Consider the following 18,135-nt stretch of genomic DNA (forward strand, 5'->3'; position numbering starts at 1 on the left):
CAATCAAAATGCAGTATAAAATGCTTTGAAAGCATAAAATGCTTTTTTGTACACATCCTATTTGGTAAAGGCACAGTAGTCCAATTGTCCAATCATCAATTTTCATTTCCTTCTTATTTTCCCCCCCTCATGATAGCAATAAAAACCACAAACAAACCATTACAGCATCTTCCCAATTGCTTCCCAAAGCCGTGAAGGCCAAATAATTGTAAGTGGACAGAGAGAGAAACTCTGCAGCCCAATAAATAAATAATAAACATAATAAATAAATGCAGCGTCAAATCAACATGTGAATAAATAAACTGTGGGACTCAGGGCCATCTGCCTGTGAGTGGTTGATGTTTGTCTCAGGTTGGTCTTTAGAGTCTCTCACTAATGACTACGAGACACTGATCTTAGGTCAGGTTTGCCTTTCCCCCCTGGTTAGGACAGTGGGTAAGCTGATCCTAGATCTGTACCTTTGAGCATCTTCTACCCAGAGCAACTGATTCCATGGATCTGTGACTTCCTGTGGCTGCTGCTACTTGTGATGTCACTTCCTTTGTTACGATTTCACAGATCTGCGGCTCAGAGCTACGACCCCATTCAGTCCTTGGTTTACATTCTGAGTTGATGACATCTCGATGACATCACTGTGTGTGTTACTCGGTCTCCAGTGATTCTCTCTCTTCCACACCCACACACGCTGTCTTCTTCAAACCACTTGAAAAAGTTTCATTCATGGCATTTCTAAGTCATTGTTCCTCTTCAACCCAAACAGCTCACTTCTGCCTCATGCAGAGATCATGTCAAGTTGTTGGCTGACATTATGTTCTGAAGACTTTCAAACCCTTTAGAATGAACGACTGTTCATGTACTGTTTTGATGGCATTTGGGTTGATGCTTCAATTGTAGGAGTACTCTGTTGATCTACACTCACAGAACACTTTATTAGGAACACCTGTACACCTTCTCATGGTGGTGGTGGTGGCGTAATGGTGTGGGGAATGTTTTCTTGGCACACTTTGGGCCTATTAATACCAATCAATCATCGCTTGAATGCCACAGCCTATCTGAGTATTGTTGCTGACCATGTGCATCCCTTCATGGCCACAATTTACTCATCTTCACAATTTACTCATTCTGGCTACTTCCAGCATGATAATGCACCATGTCACAAAGCAAAAGTCGTCTCAAACTGGTTTCATGAACATGACAATGAGTTCAGTGTTCTTCAGTGGCCTTCACAGTCACCGGATCTGAATCCAATAGAACACCTTTGAGATGTGGTAGAACGGGAGATTCACAGCTTGAAAGTGCACCTGAAAAATCTGCAGAAATTGCGTGATGCAAACATGTCATCATGGACCAGATTCTCTTGTGGAATCAATGCCACAAAGAATTTAGGCTGTTTTGAGAGCAAAGGGAGGCCCTACCCAGAATTAGTATAGTGTTCCTAATAAAGTGTTAAGTGAGTGTATATGGTGGTATTCACTGTGAGCTGCATCCTAACTTGAAATTTGCACACGACAATAACATTTTTAAACACTTTTCTTATTGACATCAATGCATTGATATATGCAAATCTAAGAATTATGGCGTGTGGCTCTGAAGTTAGAATTCATCTCTGAGGGGATAAGTGATTTCATTGATACCAAGAGGAAATTCTTACTCCCCAAAATATAAACACCCCAACTCTCCTAACCTCCTCTACTTCCTGCCTTCAACATCCATTGAGAGCTTCCATATTAGTTGTGCATACTGGCATTTTAGTTCACGTATGAGTCATCATTCAATCAGAGATAAATAAAAAATCAGCTCTCAGTTCTCTGGGCTTTAGGAGTTGGTAACCAAACCTCTGATCAAGAACCACTTTTTGTGCAAATGTTAAGATTTTCATGGAATTGTGATTATCAATATTGTTTTGATTCACATGGACACACTTTGTCCTTGTTGGAATAAATATTATCTGAATAACTTTAGTAATTGTGGTACTAATTGCATTTAGGTATCATTAGAAATACATAAAATTCATAATCTTAGCACCTGAAACCCTTTTACCCCGCTGTGACTCCCAAGTGCATCTGTGACCCTCCGGCCCCTCTCCCTCTCAGTCAGCTTCAGTATGTTGACGTAGTCACAATAGACTGCTGATTCTAGGATTGGTCAGTGCATCAGGTCTCTAGGGGGGCGGGGCCAACCCTGCTCTTAAGCTCCGCCCTACTTGAAGGCTTCACCGCAACTACAGGTAACGGGGCAAGTCCCTGACAGGTCTCTAAGGTCATGCTCTCAGTCTGTTGCCTGGCAACAGGCTGGCTTTGGCACTCGGCTTCCTGCTGCTGGCGTTTGGGGTCATTGTAGGGCGTTGTGGAGGAGATGGAGCTGTCTTGCATGGCTGGACTGCCTCTGGTGGTGGGATGGGGGATGGCAGGCAGCAGCTGTTTTCCTTTCTTGCCTCCGGTGATGCCCTTGTGAGGGGGGCAGGATTTCGGGGGGGATAAGATGGGAGCAACGTGGACCCAAGTGAGACTAGGCTCGGTGTGACCCACTTTGAAGCTGGATGTCTCTCCCTCTCTCTCTTCGTTGTCTCCCTTCTGTTCCTTTCTCTCGTTCTCTTGTGCGCTGGTACCGGTATGGTCCAGGGGGTTTTGGGCCGACCCTAGGGCCGCTGAAGGAGGTGAACTCTTTCCCCTGTTTCCCCCCTGCTTCCCCCTCTCCTCTCCTCCGCTGGTGTGAAGGCGCTTGAAGAATGTAGGGGGAGGGGTGCGGGAGTCAGTGTCTGACCAACTGAGTCTGCGTTTCTAGAGAGACAGACAAACATACAATCATGTAATTAGCCATAACTCTTCATTGTTAACATCAACAGATTATTTGTTCGTGTGTGTGTGTGTGTGTGTGTGTGTGTGTGTGTGTGTGTGTGAGTGTGTGTGTGAGTGTGTGTGTATGTGTGTTTGTGTCTTCTTACCTTGACTGGGATGTGCAGCTGGTCTCTGTGCTTGTGTGGCGGGGTGCAGCTTTGGGTCTCACTAGGGGAACCTTCAGGGGGGAGGGTGGTGGGTGGAGGTGGGGGGACAAGTGGGGAGATCTGAGGAAACCACAGCTTCAACATTGTCTCTACCTGCAGCAGAGTGTTCATATACTTCTCCCTATAGGGAGAGAAAGAATAGGAGAGGGAGGGAGGGAAAGAGGGAGGGGGAGGAGAACAAGAGGAGAGGGAAAGGGAAGAGAGAGAAAGAGAGAGAGAGAGAGAGAAAGGGAGCAGTGGAGAGGGAGAGAAAGCAGGGGGATGATAAGGTTAAGAAAACAACACAACTAAGAATAGCATGAACCTTGACATTCCTCAGCCAATGCACTGCACACAGATCCAGACAAAACACCTGCTTTTCCATTAAACATGTTTGTTCTTGCAGCTAGTATTAAGGTTGTCTTTCTCTGTGGCATTGTATACTATAATAGCAGGGTTCTATTCAAAAGCAGACTATGTTGAGAAGACTATTTTTTTTAAATAACCTTCCATGTTTTGAAATGACCAGTAATACAAATGTTGCCCCATTTGGACCTATTGTAGAGACCCAGTCCAATGGTGGTTTCAGGAAGAGGGGGAGACGGGGAAGGTGAGTTCTTACCCGCTGTTGGGTTTCTGTAAGACTCCCACGATCCTCTGGATTCTGTCCATGGCAACGCTCTGCTGGAAACTACTCAGACCTGTCAATCAAAACATAATCCCAGAGTCAGCATTTACAATGTCTGAGACACACCAGTCACGCATACACACACGCACAGACAGACACATGGGTGCACGCGCGCACACGCGCACACACACACACACACACACACACACACACACACACACAGAGCAGATCAATCACTATACACACAAACACACACACACACACACCCACAGAGCAGATCAATCACTATACACACAAACACACAGAGTGGACTGCAAACACACATGACTCCAGTAAATCGTCATTACGTACACACAGCGGCCACATCATCACAAACACAAATAACACCAGACACCCAGTCCCAGTAGAGTGTTACTGGAGGGAGAGCCTATAGACTACCACTACAGACAGAGTCTTTCTAGAGAAACTGTAGACTAGATCAATACATGCTGGGTCAATACTGCAGCATGACACACAGAGCCACAGTACACTGCTCCAGTGCAGAGGAGGACATCCATTCTGGACACATCCTGTATACCATAAAACTTCCAATGAGCACTGAGTCTCCAATAACAGCCGGGCCACTAATGACAGTGAAGCAAAAGGGAGCCTGACTTTAATGTAAGCCGGGTCAAATAAATAGTTTAATGGTATGTATTCTCTGTTGATATTAGCAGATGATTAAAGTGATGCAATTGAATCTGAGCGACAAGAACGGTATTTATTAAACAGTCTGGCAGATCGTTTACTGCAGTCTTGTATAAAAACCATAATAAATGACCATATCTCCCAAAGATTCATCTCGTTTGTGACTGGTTTATTGTAGGCTAATAATGTTTATATAATGTTGGTGGATATTTGTTCTCAGTATGGTATATATTCAGCACTAAAGAAAGAAAGAGAGCTGCGCACTCTTGTTCCAATGCTAATTATTTAACGTTTTGTCAGCAAGCTGCCTTCTTCAGGGTTTCAATCAATCAAGATATTCAGATCTGTCAAATAGCAGGTTTAATCAGCAGTTTGACGACAGCAGCAGGGGGTAACAGAATAACCGCCGTTCTCCAATAATAGCCTGTCTCCAATATGCACCGGTGCACTTCATGGTTAAAACAAATAAACGCCCGGACTATTTAAAGTTTTTCACATAGCATTAGATAGACACACATACCTGAAGAGACAGACTGTGAGACACACACACACACACACACAGACACACACACACACACACACACACACACACACACACACACAAACACACACGAGTTGAGGTAATGATGCTTACCGCGGTTGAATCGTCCCCTCTTCAGTCCATTCAGCAGCTCCAGGAGGGGCCTGACAAAACCCTGCAGCTCAGCACACTGACAAAGAGAGGGATGAGGAGGAGGAGGGCAGAGAAGGAGAGACATATTACTACTGGGGTTATGAACTGGAAGTCTTCAGTAGCTGAAGAAGGAGCTGTGTGTACCGTTTCTCTCTCTACACCTTCCTTCTCTCCATCTCTTCTCTATCCCTCCGCACACTAACCCCCCTCTTTAACCCATCCATTCAACCTCTTAGTTCTTCTTACCGTTACCTCTCTCTCCTCTTTCCAAACTGACAGACAAGACACTGACTTTTATGAGCTGTTCCCACCTTCCGTCTCTCTCTTACATCCACCACTCCCTCCCTCCATCCCCACTGACACTCACCTTCTGAGCAAACAGCAGATCTCCCTCTGTCTTCTCTCTCTCCCTCTCCCTCGTTCTCTCACTCTCTTCCACCCTGAGGTGACTCCTTGTGCCCTCTGACCTTTCAGAATCCTCACGGTCGGTGAAGCCGTCACACGCCCACTGGGACCCGGGACTCTCCACCCCATCGCTCCCGTCTCCCCTGACCACGCCCCCGTCACCAATGGTGACCGAAGGCGACGGCTCAGACAGGAAGACGTCGGTGTCATCCTCCGCCTGTTCTGAGTCGCTGAACAGGAAGCTGTCACTGGAGTTCAGCGAATCAAAGGAGGGCTGGGAGGAAGTGCTGCCGTGCGATTGCATCGCTGTTCTGGGAAGAGAGAGGGAAAGAGAGCTTCAGAATAATAACAGAACAATAACAGGGTGTACTGTTATTCAATAAAGAAAAAGAGAGTCAGACAATGATAAAGTGAGTGAGACACACTTAAGGAATAACAGCGAAATACCAACATACTCTATAATCAACTGAGAGAGGGAGACAGAGAAAGAGATATTGAGAGAGAGAGAGAGAGAGAGAGAGAGAGAGAGAGAGAGAGAGAGAGAGAGAGACATTGACACATGTGGCCAAATATGATTTGTAAAAGTCCCCCACCCCAAAATAATTCCACCCCAATTCAAAATGGTGGGTATACCAGTGGCCTAGTTTATCATGGTGTTGACTGCGACTGGGACTGGGGGTAGGCAGTAGGCACACAATGGCAGTACATGTCTGGCTCCCATTGAGCAGAGTGGAGACGGGAGAGTGAAATGTGAGGGGGAAGGGTGCTAGTAGGAAAAGCAGTAGTAGAATCAGGAAAAGGCAGGCAGGGTCTCTCTCTCTCTCTCTCTCACTCCCTCTCCTCCTCTGCCTCCGGCGTTCTTTCTTGCCCCTCCCCTCCTCTCCACCACCACCCCCTTCTGATTCACACACACACTAACCCCCCTCTTTCCCATTCCCTCAGTATTTCTGTATACCCCCCCCCCCCTCTCTCTCTAATCTATGAGTCTCTGCTGGTCCCTGCTGCTATCCCACAGTCAGGGAAATTAGAGGGGTCACGCGTGCACACTAGTATCTCCACAAGCACGCGCATAAACACACACGCATGCACCCGCACACTCATGTTTATCTAACCTTGCATACATACACATAGAAATGCTGATAAAGTATCTGCACACAAACTATTGATATAGAGCAAACACTCTGTTAGTGATAAGTGTGCGCGCACACACACACACACACACACACACACACACACACACACACACACACACACACACACACACACACACACACACACACACTTATCGATTTACTGCACTGTTTTGGGGGGTCTAAAAGCACAGATTTCCACAGGCAGGGAAACAAAATAGGCATCCAACAAAAACTGCCTGTCATCCTGAAACACTTCTTGTTTGGGAGAATACATTCCATAATCCCATGTTCCTCTAAGATGATGTAGTATGGACCAAACCCTGCTGCCATCCTCTGTGCCAACTCAACCACTGCCACAGATAAACAAACCCATCCTGCCATTCTTCTACCTGTATGTGTGTGCTGTAATAAATTGTGTGTGTGTGTGTGTGTGTGTGTGTGTGTGTGTGTGTTGACCGGATAATGACAGACACAATCCGACAAAAATGATATCCAACACATGAATTCTGTTTAAAACAAAAATCCTTAAAAAGACCTACCCAGATTTTGAATTGATTTAACACTTTTTGAACATTTCTAATTTTTCTTTGGGCTTTAGAATGAATTGTGCCTATATCTATTTAAGATAACCAACGCCAATTCAACAAATAAGGACACAACACATAACAAACGTGCACAAAACATAACAAACATAAACGTTGTAGCAATGTCTCAATGTCTGTGATAGGCGTACCACAAATCACAAGTCTGAAACGGGAAATTATTTTACCAGCCTTGTCTATAAAGGAATGTAGCGACGTAAGCAGTTACTCACCTTGAATATTGCAACAAAATAATAGCAGTTCGGTTGTCAGAAACAATTTCAACGGCTCTGTCCGTACTTGTAACGATATTTCGCTCACACACTCCTTCGCTGGAGCATTGGTTCGGCAGTCTCCTCTCACACGACTCGAGGCCGTTCATTGGCTTGTCTCTTTGCTAGCTCTTTCTCTCCACGGTTTTTTCAACATGTGCACGGATACACGTGCCCACATTTTGTGCGTGCCACACTAGGCCGGTCATTGGCCGCTCAACTGACAGGGACGCGCCCCATTGGTAGATTTCACGAACCAGTGATTGCTTTACTGGCCACTGATTGGTCGTTTCTTAAAGCACTCACGGCCCTGCCCACACATGTGGCGCTCGTGTGTAGGGTTGGGTACTACGGCGGAGCGGTGTAAACACACGCGCGCGCTAGGTACACTCACGCATGCCATAATGCCAGGGTAGGTACAGTATGTTCTATGCATCTACCATGGCACGTAAACACGCACGCACGCACGCACACACTCACACACACACACACACACACACACACACACACACACACACACAGTGCGCATGCCACAATCTGTGTACATTCATTATGCAATGGAATGATGCATATCGCGTAATCCCTACTATATATATTCTAACTAAGTATTATTAGGCAAACTTCAAGGAACGATATGAAATTATTTTTCAAGATATAAGCCGCCTAATGCTTGTATGACCATATAGTAAATATTGCAAAGTACATAAACCGTTATAAGAGCATTAAGAGACGCGGGACGTGCGCCACGTGAATACCGGGGGCAGCCCTCACCCAGGAAATAACGAGAACACAGTTCTGATATCAGAAAAGCACATCGGCTACCATGTTAATCAACGTGAGACACCTAGATACCTCAGGAACAGCAGTGACCCTGCTTATGCGGGCAGGAGTTTTATTTATTCTTTCTTTCTCACCACTCTAATCAATAGCTTACTTTTTAACAATTACTTCATCTTGAGGGGTTATTTCAATGATTTACATTTTATGTAACTATACGAAAAGTTAACAGTTATACAGTAACAGTAGGCATGTCATTTCTTTCAAAATGGTTCCCTTCCTCTAAAGGAGCCCAGTCACAGTTCCCAGCCCAGCTGCAATTTAAGCATCCCACTGCTCAACCCCGTGGTTGTCATCCCCATGTAATCTAATCCTCCACCGTGTTTTGGTGCATTGTCTAGCAAGATCAAGGAATTAGAAACCGCGCTTCACTGCTTGTAACCCAAGTTCCAGTCAATATCCAAATAGGTTACCAATGGCGAGGTAGAGCATAAATAAAAATGCCCCAAAGCCCAAAAGCCCTCTAAAACGATAATACCTGTCAATTTCTAGTTGTTGCATCCTTCATTGCTTTGTAGTGCCATTTCACTCTGCCTATTATACTGTGGTAGAAGATCCCAGAATGAGGTGACAGAAAGTTCAGTGATAGCCTTTCTTAGAAATCGCTTATGCCATAATGGTTAATAGGATCCAGATGTTGTTATTGATACAGGAGTATTTGTCCACTTCCACCCTTCCACAATACAACCAAAGATAAAGGATTAGAATGTTAGTAGTTCATTGATATGATTTTAACCAGTCAGGCGTCATCATATCTGACTAAAGGAAAGCACTCCCTTATCCCAAAAAAATTCACATGATTGTTTTGGTCATATGGCAGTAGCTTGAGGCACTCTTTGAGTTTTCTGACTATATATAGCATGAAAGTGCTTCGCCACATAGAGCTTTCCTCCCCCCATACATTGCTGTATGACCTTAATGACTACCCTCTTAAACATAGCCTATACTTCAAAGTTACAAAGCGCAGTCTGTCCAACACTAATATTAAGCATTACGGTTGATCTAATATTTAATAGTCCAACAGTGTCTTAATTGCTTTATAGGTTTTTCTTGATGTGTGACATGAGGTTGTCTTTGGTTTTGCCAGGCATCTATATATATTGTATGGAGTGAGGAACGCAGGGACAGAGGACTTTCCTCCCCCATACATCAAGGGGTGTGCTCGTGAACTCATTGACACTCATCCTTCAACATACACTACTGTATGTCCTTGGTATACAAAACTCGTCCATCAAGATTGTAACCAGCCATCATTAACACTAAGTAGAATACACTCCCTCCTATATATTTCCTGTCACACACCATGTATTTGCAACTCTCTTCCTGTCTAAGGGCTGTTCAGCCTGTTGGAGCTTTTAAAGCACATCTTTTTTTTAAGTCGCATCTTTATCGGCTGGCGTACCCTTCCTCCTAGACTTTAATATATATATATATATATATGTTATATATATGTTTTTCCTTTGCTTTGTTTTTGTTTTTTTAAACAATTTTTTTAATTTTATTTTTTATTTAATGCACTTTGAGATTATTCTTGTATAATGAAAAGCGCTTTATACATGCAATCAATTATTTGTATTATTATTTAATTACATCATAGAGATGTTCATATAGTAAACCTTGTATTGATTCTTTGGAGGTGCGTAAATATACTGTGAGGTTCTAAGTCGATTGAAGGTCTTTCCTCCCCCATACATTCCGGTGCAGCATGAACTCAATGAACCTCCATAGGTTCACCAGAGCTGTTGACAACATGCTACCTCTCGACCTGCCCTCCTACCATCCCCCTCCTCCAATCCCCATCCCCCATCACTAGGGTCTCTTTCCTCCTGCATTCTTCATAGGAGGTTTCTGTTGCAACTGTTGACCTTCTGGGCTCAGGTCTAAGCCTGTCTTTGCTGGCTGCTGATGCATGATGGGTAAAGGTGCAGTGTGACAAATGAGAACTTAGACAAACCAATAATTTGGTTAATTTCACTTCTCTCAACCACTTCAATAAACACATGTGTGGCAGTGTGTGTATGTGTGAGAGAGAGAGAGAGACATGGAGACAGAGAGAGAGAGGGAGAGAGAATTACTACACTGAAAGTGTGTTTCTCACTGTGAGTAAGCCTTTGTGTGGTAACAGTGTATTAGAGTATTATTACCACTATAGACTGCCTTAAAGGAACACGTCAGAGGGTCAGAATAAAGAGGGAATCCTAACATTTGTGGATCAACCCTCTTGGTTGTATGAGGGAAATTGTAGCGGAGACACCATAGACTAAAGCCAATATTGTGCCAGTGTCTTGGTGTCTCAATGTTCAATCATCAGTCACATAGGTTTCACCTGTTGGCTGTTTTGGATTTGTTTGGCTGAGGAAATGTGTTGTGAACGTATGCTTACTGTAGGCATGGCTAGAGGTGGAAAGATGGAATGAGGACACAAGAGTTGTAGTAAAGGTTTTTCAAGGCATCTACAGTGCCTTCGGAAATTATTCAGACCCCTTCACTTTTTCTACATTTTGTTGTATTATGGACTCAATTTAAAATTGATTAAATTAAAGCTAATTTTAAGAGTGTCATAGCAAAGGGTCTGAATACTTATGTACATGAGGTATTTCTGTATTTCAATTTTAATAAATTTACTGAAATTTCTAAAATGTTGTTTTGGCTTTGTCATTCTGGGGTATTGTGTGTGGATTGATGGCAAATTATTTAAATTTAATCCATTTTAAATTGAGTCTATAACACAACAAAATGTGGAAAAAGTGAAGGGGTCTGAATACTTTCCGAAGGCACTGTATATATACTGTATGGTGTGAAGACGTCAGGGACAGAGGATTTTCCTCCCCCATACATCCATGGCTATGCATGTGAACTCATTGACCATTCCCCTTCAACATCCACAACCTCACACGTGAACTCAATCACCCTCCCCCTTCAACATACACAACTGTAGGCTATACAAAACCTGTCCATCAGGATTGTAACCAGCTGTCATTATACCTTTCCAATACGTAATATGAGCAATAACTAAAATACACTCTGTTCTGTATTATTTAATGATATCATAGAGCTTTTCGTATAGTAAAACTTGTATTGATTGATTGATATTGATTCTTTGGTGGTGTGTAAACATACTGTGAGGTTCTAAGTCGATTGAAGGTCTTTCCTCCCCCATACATTCCGGTGCAGCATGAACTCAATGAACCTCCATAGGTTCACCAGAGCTGTTGACAACATGCTATCTCTCCCCCTGCCCTCCTCCCATCCCCCTCCTCCCATCCCCATCCCCCATCACTAGGGTCTCTTTCCTCCTGCATTCTTCATAGGAGGTTTCTGTTGCAACTGTTGACCTTCTGGCCTCAGGTCTAAGCCTGTCTTTGCTGGCTGCTGATGCATGATGGGTAAAAGTGCAATGTATGTGTGGCAGTGTGTGTATGTGAGAGAGAGTATGTGTGTGTGTGTGTGTGTGTGAGAGAGAGAAAGAGTTACCACATTTAAAGTGTCAGTTGCTCACTGTGAGTAGTAAGTAAGCCCTTAGTGTAGTAAAGGTGTATTATTACCACTATAGACTACTGCCTTAAAGGAACACGTCAGAGGGTCAGAATAAAGAGGGAATCCTAACATTTGTGGATCAACCCTCTTGGTTGTATGAGGGAAATTGTAGCGGAGACACCATAAACTAAAGCCAATATTGTGCCAGTGTCTTGGTGTCTCAATGTTCAATCATCAGTCACATAGGTTTCACCTGTTGGCTGTTTTGGATTTGTTTGGCTGAGGAAATGTGTTGTGAACGTATGTTTCGCTAGAGGTGGAATGAGGACACAGGAGTTGTAGTAAGGGTTTTGCCAGGCATCTAGATTAGATTAGATTAGATTCAACTTTATTGTCATTGTGCAGAGTACAGGTACAGAGACAACGAAATGCAGTTAGCGTCTAACCAGAAGTGCAAAAAAGCAGAAAAGTGCAGTGTGAACAGTATATACAGGTAGTGCAGTATATGAGCAGTATAATAGTGCAGTACAGTATAAGTAGTGCAGTGTAAGCAGTATATGAATCTATATATACTGTATGGTGTGAGGAACTCAGGGACAGAGGATTTTCCTCCCCCATACATCCATGGCTATGCATGTGAACTCATTGACCATTCCCCTTCAACATCCACAACCTCATACGTGAACTCAATCACCCTCCCCCTTCAACATACACAACTGTAGGCTATACAAAACCTGTCCATCAGGATTGTAACCAGCCGTCATTATACCTTTTCCAATATATAACCTGAGCACTAACTAGAATACACTACATTACATACACTACACTACATCCTATATTATTTAATTATATCATAGAGATGTTCATATAGTAAACCTTGTATTGATTCTTTGGTGGTGTGTAAACATACTGTGAGGTTCTAAGTCGATTGAAGGTCTTTCCTCCCCCATACATTCCGGTGCAGCATGAACTCAATGAACCTCCATAGGTTCACCAGAGCTGTTGACAACATGCTACCTCTCGACCTGCCCTCCTCCCATCCCCCTCCTCCCATCCCCATCCCCCATCACTACAGTCTCTTTCCTCCTGCATTCTTCATAGGAGGTTTCTGTTGCAACTGTTGACCTTCTGGGCTCAGGTCTAAGCCTGTCTTTGCTGGCTGCTGATGCATGATGGGTAAAAGTGCAATGTATGTGTGGCAGTGTGTGTATGTGAGAGAGAGAAAGAGTTACCACATTTAAAGTGTCAGTTGCTCACTGTGAGTAGTAAGTAAGCCCTTAGTGTAGTAAAGGTGTATTATTACCACTATAGACTACTGCCTTAAAGGAACACGTCAGAGGGTCAGAATAAGGAGGGAATCCTAACATTTGTGGATCAACCCTCTTGGTTGTATGAGGGAAATTGTAGCGGAAACACCATAAACTAAAGCCAATATTGTGCCAGTGTCTTGGTGTCTCTCAATGTTCCACACTAAGGCTTACTCACAGTGAGCAACTGACACTTTCAGTGTAGTAATTGTCTCTCCCTCTCTCTATCATCAGTCACATAGGTTTCACCTGTTGGCTGTTTGTAATTTGTATGGCTAAGGAAATGTGTTGTGAACATATGGTTAGTGAAGGCATGGCTAGAGGTGGAAAGGTGTAATGAGCACACAGGTGTAGTGACAGTAGCAAAGCAGAAAGGCTATGCCTGAGGTAAGGTGTATCCATTTATATTTAAAAGCTTACGCTTTTACCCAAAACGACTTAAAGTACAATGACTGCATACATGTTTTGTGTATATGGCCCCAGCGTGTAAAGATAGGCTAATGTAAACAGTTCAACTTCACTCACTCTGCCGCTATCTAATGGCCACATATCAGAACACACCGCAGACTTTCCGGAGGATAGAACACACCAGACACTGCTCGTCCTGTGTCCACTCACGTGCCCTGCACCGGCATATTGGCCTACTATCTGGGTGTGAGTGCCATATCACCTACTCCCACAACAGTCAAGTGGATGGCGCACACAAGACCAAAACATAGACAATCTTACCATCTATCTATCTCTCCATCTATCTCTTTTTATCTGTAGCCTAATGTTTTGTTCAGACCAGATTTGAATAATTTTGTTGATAAAATTACAACGGCTGGAATAAACTACGGTAAATGTGGCCAGTCACATGCTAGGCGTTCCTCTCTTTCCACGCTCACATTTGCGAAAGGGAAACGTGTGTCCTGCTAAAGACGCTGTCGGTCATCGAGCCTCGCGCACATGTTGATGAGGCTACCCGGTGGAGATTTGTGAATGAAACCCAAAGGATACGCCTTCTATAGACATCTAACCAATGGTATTGTAAAAGTGACACTCGTCACGCCCCCTACAATGTCAACGGACCAATGCAAAGCTGTTGGAGATCATATTCTATTGCGTAATACTGTCCAACGGTTTCACGTTTGAACGGACCAGTACACCGTGTTGAAAGGAGAGAGTGAGAATAGAGGATGGCAAATAAAGTAGGCTATTCATTGGTAGAAGAGGTGCAATGTGATCATCTAACATCTGAATGAGCCTAGTCGTTTCATCGTCGTGCTTTGGATTGCCTATGTGCATGTTCAGAATGCCTGCTCATTATAATGAGATGCAACATCAAACATTAACATATAATATTTAATGAGATCAACATGAACAGATAGACCTCGATTGACAAACATCAACATGCATATAAAGATAGATTTTGCCACTTGGTGGATCTCAGATACAATCATGTGTGGATAGGGCTCCCTCTGGCGTCTAATATTGTTATAACATCTACCCGAAATGTTGATACACTGTGTCTTCATCGTCCTCGACTGTACATTGCTGCCAGTCATGTCAGCGTTTTAACGGGGAGAAACACTGTTGCAATATTGAAGAAGACAGAGCACCGCCTCTAACAGATTATATTTCAGGCTACGCTTTGACTATTAATATCAATCTAATCTAATCAGATATATTAAAAAGTTTGATAGAACATTTTCTCATGTCACACAGCTCATTTGCATTATAAATATGTGTATCACTGCAATGTAAAAAAAAAAAAAAAAAAAAAACCTGTCGGGAACTGATGGGTCTACCACCGGCTAGGCTTTTTTTGTTGTTGTTCGTGTTCAATGTGCGGTCGTTTGGCACCGTGGGAGGCGGTGCACCTGCTATGACTAGCAGTGTAGAAATGCGCCTCCAAGTACAGAATTGGCTTCGGGTATAAATTGCCCAAGGCACATGCGGGCCCTGACGCTCGACAAATAGGCAAAAATGAATATCCTTATTTATTTTTTCCGAACATAAACGCTAAACTGACCATAGTGTAATTGGGAGTGGCAGTGGGGACAACTTCGTCCCACAAACATGTTACTCAGAGGTCGCTGTTTTCACCATTCTGAAGGTAACGGTTTATACCACTGCAGGCCCTTTGTCAATATTACAGTACAATAGTACAATAGTTCTTACACTATATGGCCAGCACTGACACTACTGTCAGCCTAGCCTACCTGAAGTAGAAGTTATTTGCTCCGAACCACAGATCTAGACTATTATGGAGAAAAACATAGAACTGACTTTAATGAGTAGTTGGGGATATCTTCTACCAACTCTAACTCAAACTGCTCCCATTTTCTCTCCCACTATGTCCTAATATTGGTCTGTCACACCATCTCCCACTGTTACACACACTGTAGTCCTGCTGCCCAGTGCTTTATGCAAAGACTAATAAGGGTTTGTCCTGGGATGAAAAGAATATTGCATTTAACTGGAAACAAACAAATAGTACACACACACACACACACACACACACACACACACACACACACACACACACACACACACACACACACTGGCACTTGCAAGCATTTCAGCAGATAAGTATGCACAATGTTCACACACACACACACACACACACACACACACACACACTTTTCACACTTCTACACTTTCTCTATATTACCAATGAATGGTTAAGTTCACTTTTGTTCTAAGCTCTTTCATCAACAGGCACAGACAGAGTTTAGAGCCAGCTAGTCTCTCTCCCTTCCTTTATTTCTCTCTCACTCTCTTTCATACACACACTAGCCCCCATACACTCTCCCATTCTCTAGTCCCCCATTATGCTCACTTTCCCCCTCCACTCAAGCTTTCTCTGCCCCCCCCATCCCCCCCTCTCTCTGTTGTGTCACACTCGCTAGTGACCAACACTGGACTCATTCCCGCTCACTTGCTCCCTTTTGCATTCCTCCTTTCTTTCCCTCTTGGCTCTCTGTCTCTCTGTCTCTCTGTCTCTCTGTCTCTCTCTGTGTGTGTGTGTCTCTCTCTCTCTCTCTCTCTCTCTCTCTCTCTCTCTCTCTCTCTCTCTCACTCTCTTTGTCCCTCTCCATCTCTCCTTCACTGAGACCTAAACTGCTATCCTGAATGCCAGAGTGGACCCAGTGTGTAACATACACACTCTGGCTCTTAAGTTAATTTTGAGAGAGTTGTAGAAGTAGGAGGTGAATGCAGTAGCCTAGTCTCTCTCTCTCTCTCTCTCTCTCTCTCTCTCTCTCTCTCTCTCTCTCTCTCTCTCTCTCTCTCTCTCTCTCTCTCTCTCTCTCTCTTTCTCTCTCTCTCTCTCTCTCTCTCTCTCTTTCTCTCTCTCTCTCTCTCTCTCCGCACTCTCTCTTTCTCCATCTCTCTCCCCACTGCCTCTACCTCATTCATCTCTGTGTATGGCAGAGGAGGGCTAACATGGACTCTGTGGGTCTCTCTCTCCCTCTAATGCTTCTATTTTGGCAATGGACATCCATTCCAGCCGCTGGTAAGACCTTGATTACCATAATCAGCATTAGGACTGTTTGTTTTGTTTTTGTTATTGTTGTAGTAGTAGTGGTGATGGTGGTGGTAGTGGTAACACCAGTGGTTGAAATAGCACTAGAAGAAGTAGTAACAGTAATAGTAGTAGAAGTAGTAGTAGTGTTGGTTAAAGGAACAGCAGTAAGAGATGATTCCTGAGATGATTCCTTTGATTCACACCTGTTCACATCGGGAGATGGTACCATATGATGAATGTTATGATCAATATGATCTGAGTCTATTTAGTGTAAAAGTGAAAACTTCTGGGTGACCAAACTGTGACACAATTTTCTTTCCTCTCCTCTTTCAGAGACTTGGACGTACAGAGGTAAGAGCATCTCTCTGACAGGAGCTAACCTAACCACTCTATAGATGCGCACAGGCAATAATGTTTGTACATTTGCAACTTTCTTGTGACATGATATTTCATATACTCTACACCTGTGTGATCTGCTGGATGTATGTGCATTGTAACTTTCTTTACACCCACTTGAATCTATCTCACACATACATTTAAATTTTTACATTTTAGACACTTAGCAACCGCTAAATGTTGAACATGTTCTTTATCACTAAGACATCCCCAGTACTATATCTGGCTCCTTGTGTCCTTTTCCCTCCGGCTCTCTTTCTTTCTCACTATCTCTTCATCTCTCTCTCTCTCTCTCTTTCCTATTTCCTCTCTATCTATCCTTCTCCCCACTCCCCCCTCCTCTTTATTACTTACAGTTGACTGGGAGAAAGTTGGCATGGGAGAAACAGATTCACACAGAGGTTATGAGGGAGGGAGAGAGGCAGGGAGCGATAGGGATGGATGGCAGGGGAAAAGAGAGGGGAGGAAAAAGAGAGAAATGCCAGGTGCTCGAGGATGGATACTGTAGATAGAGAGGGGGGGGGGGGGGGGGGGGTGAGATGGAGAGAGACGGGACAGGATGAGACGAAAGGATAGTGTTTTGAGCAGCATTGTTACACTCCACAATAACCTATGTGTTTACTGCACAGTGGACACACACTAGCTGCCTATCATGTGGACAATAACACTGTAGACTTGAATAGGCCTGGCCTCACACTACCACTCTGTATGCAGTCCAGACAGTACATACAGTACATACAGTACAGCAGGGGAGGCTGGTGGAGGCTCATTGCAATGCATGGAACGGAATGAGGAGTGGTATCAAACGTGTACAGTATGCCTTCTCAATCAGGGTCAGTGCCAGGGGACAACCTGACATCACACCGATCATTTCTTAGCCACAGATACACCAGATACACACCCATCAGAGAGGTGACCGGGTGCCTTGTTAGCATTAAAAACATTTACATTTGCGATACGTTGTATACTTTACCACCGACATTGAGGACAGTTTGCTGCACTCTGTGCATGGATGGTTGTCACCGTATGACTCTCAACTCTGAGGAGATGCATACATGTTGCCATGCTGTGGGTCATTCAAGCATTGTATGTTGTACAGTACCGTGCTTTGTTTGTGAGGTCCTGGGTTGTGTTCCGTGACACAGCATGTGTTGAAGTTGAAGTTGGAATGTGTGTGTGAGGTCCCGTGTCCTATATTGGACTGTGTTACATGGCCAGTGTATTAAACTTTGAGATTCAGCATTG

General features: G+C 43.8%; 1 protein-coding gene across 1 annotated transcript; it reads right to left on the reverse strand.

Moving 5' to 3' along the window:
* Positions 1-2,153: 2,153 nt before the first annotated feature.
* LOC310810787 (uncharacterized protein) lies at positions 2,154-7,350 on the reverse strand (the record flags this gene model as incomplete). Its single annotated transcript, XM_083678638.1, has 6 exons — positions 7,324-7,350; positions 5,339-5,687; positions 4,933-5,008; positions 3,606-3,684; positions 2,945-3,125; positions 2,154-2,780 (listed from the first exon to the last, which is right to left on the reverse strand). Exons 2-6 carry the CDS (start codon positions 5,678-5,680, stop codon positions 2,154-2,156), a joined length of 1,305 nt encoding a protein of 434 aa, XP_083534764.1. The 5' UTR covers positions 5,681-5,687; positions 7,324-7,350.
* Positions 7,351-18,135: the final 10,785 nt, after the last annotated feature.

This window comes from Argentina silus (genome assembly GCF_951799395.1).
Source record: "Argentina silus genome assembly, chromosome: 10".
Taxonomy (NCBI): Eukaryota; Metazoa; Chordata; class Actinopteri; order Argentiniformes; family Argentinidae; genus Argentina; species Argentina silus.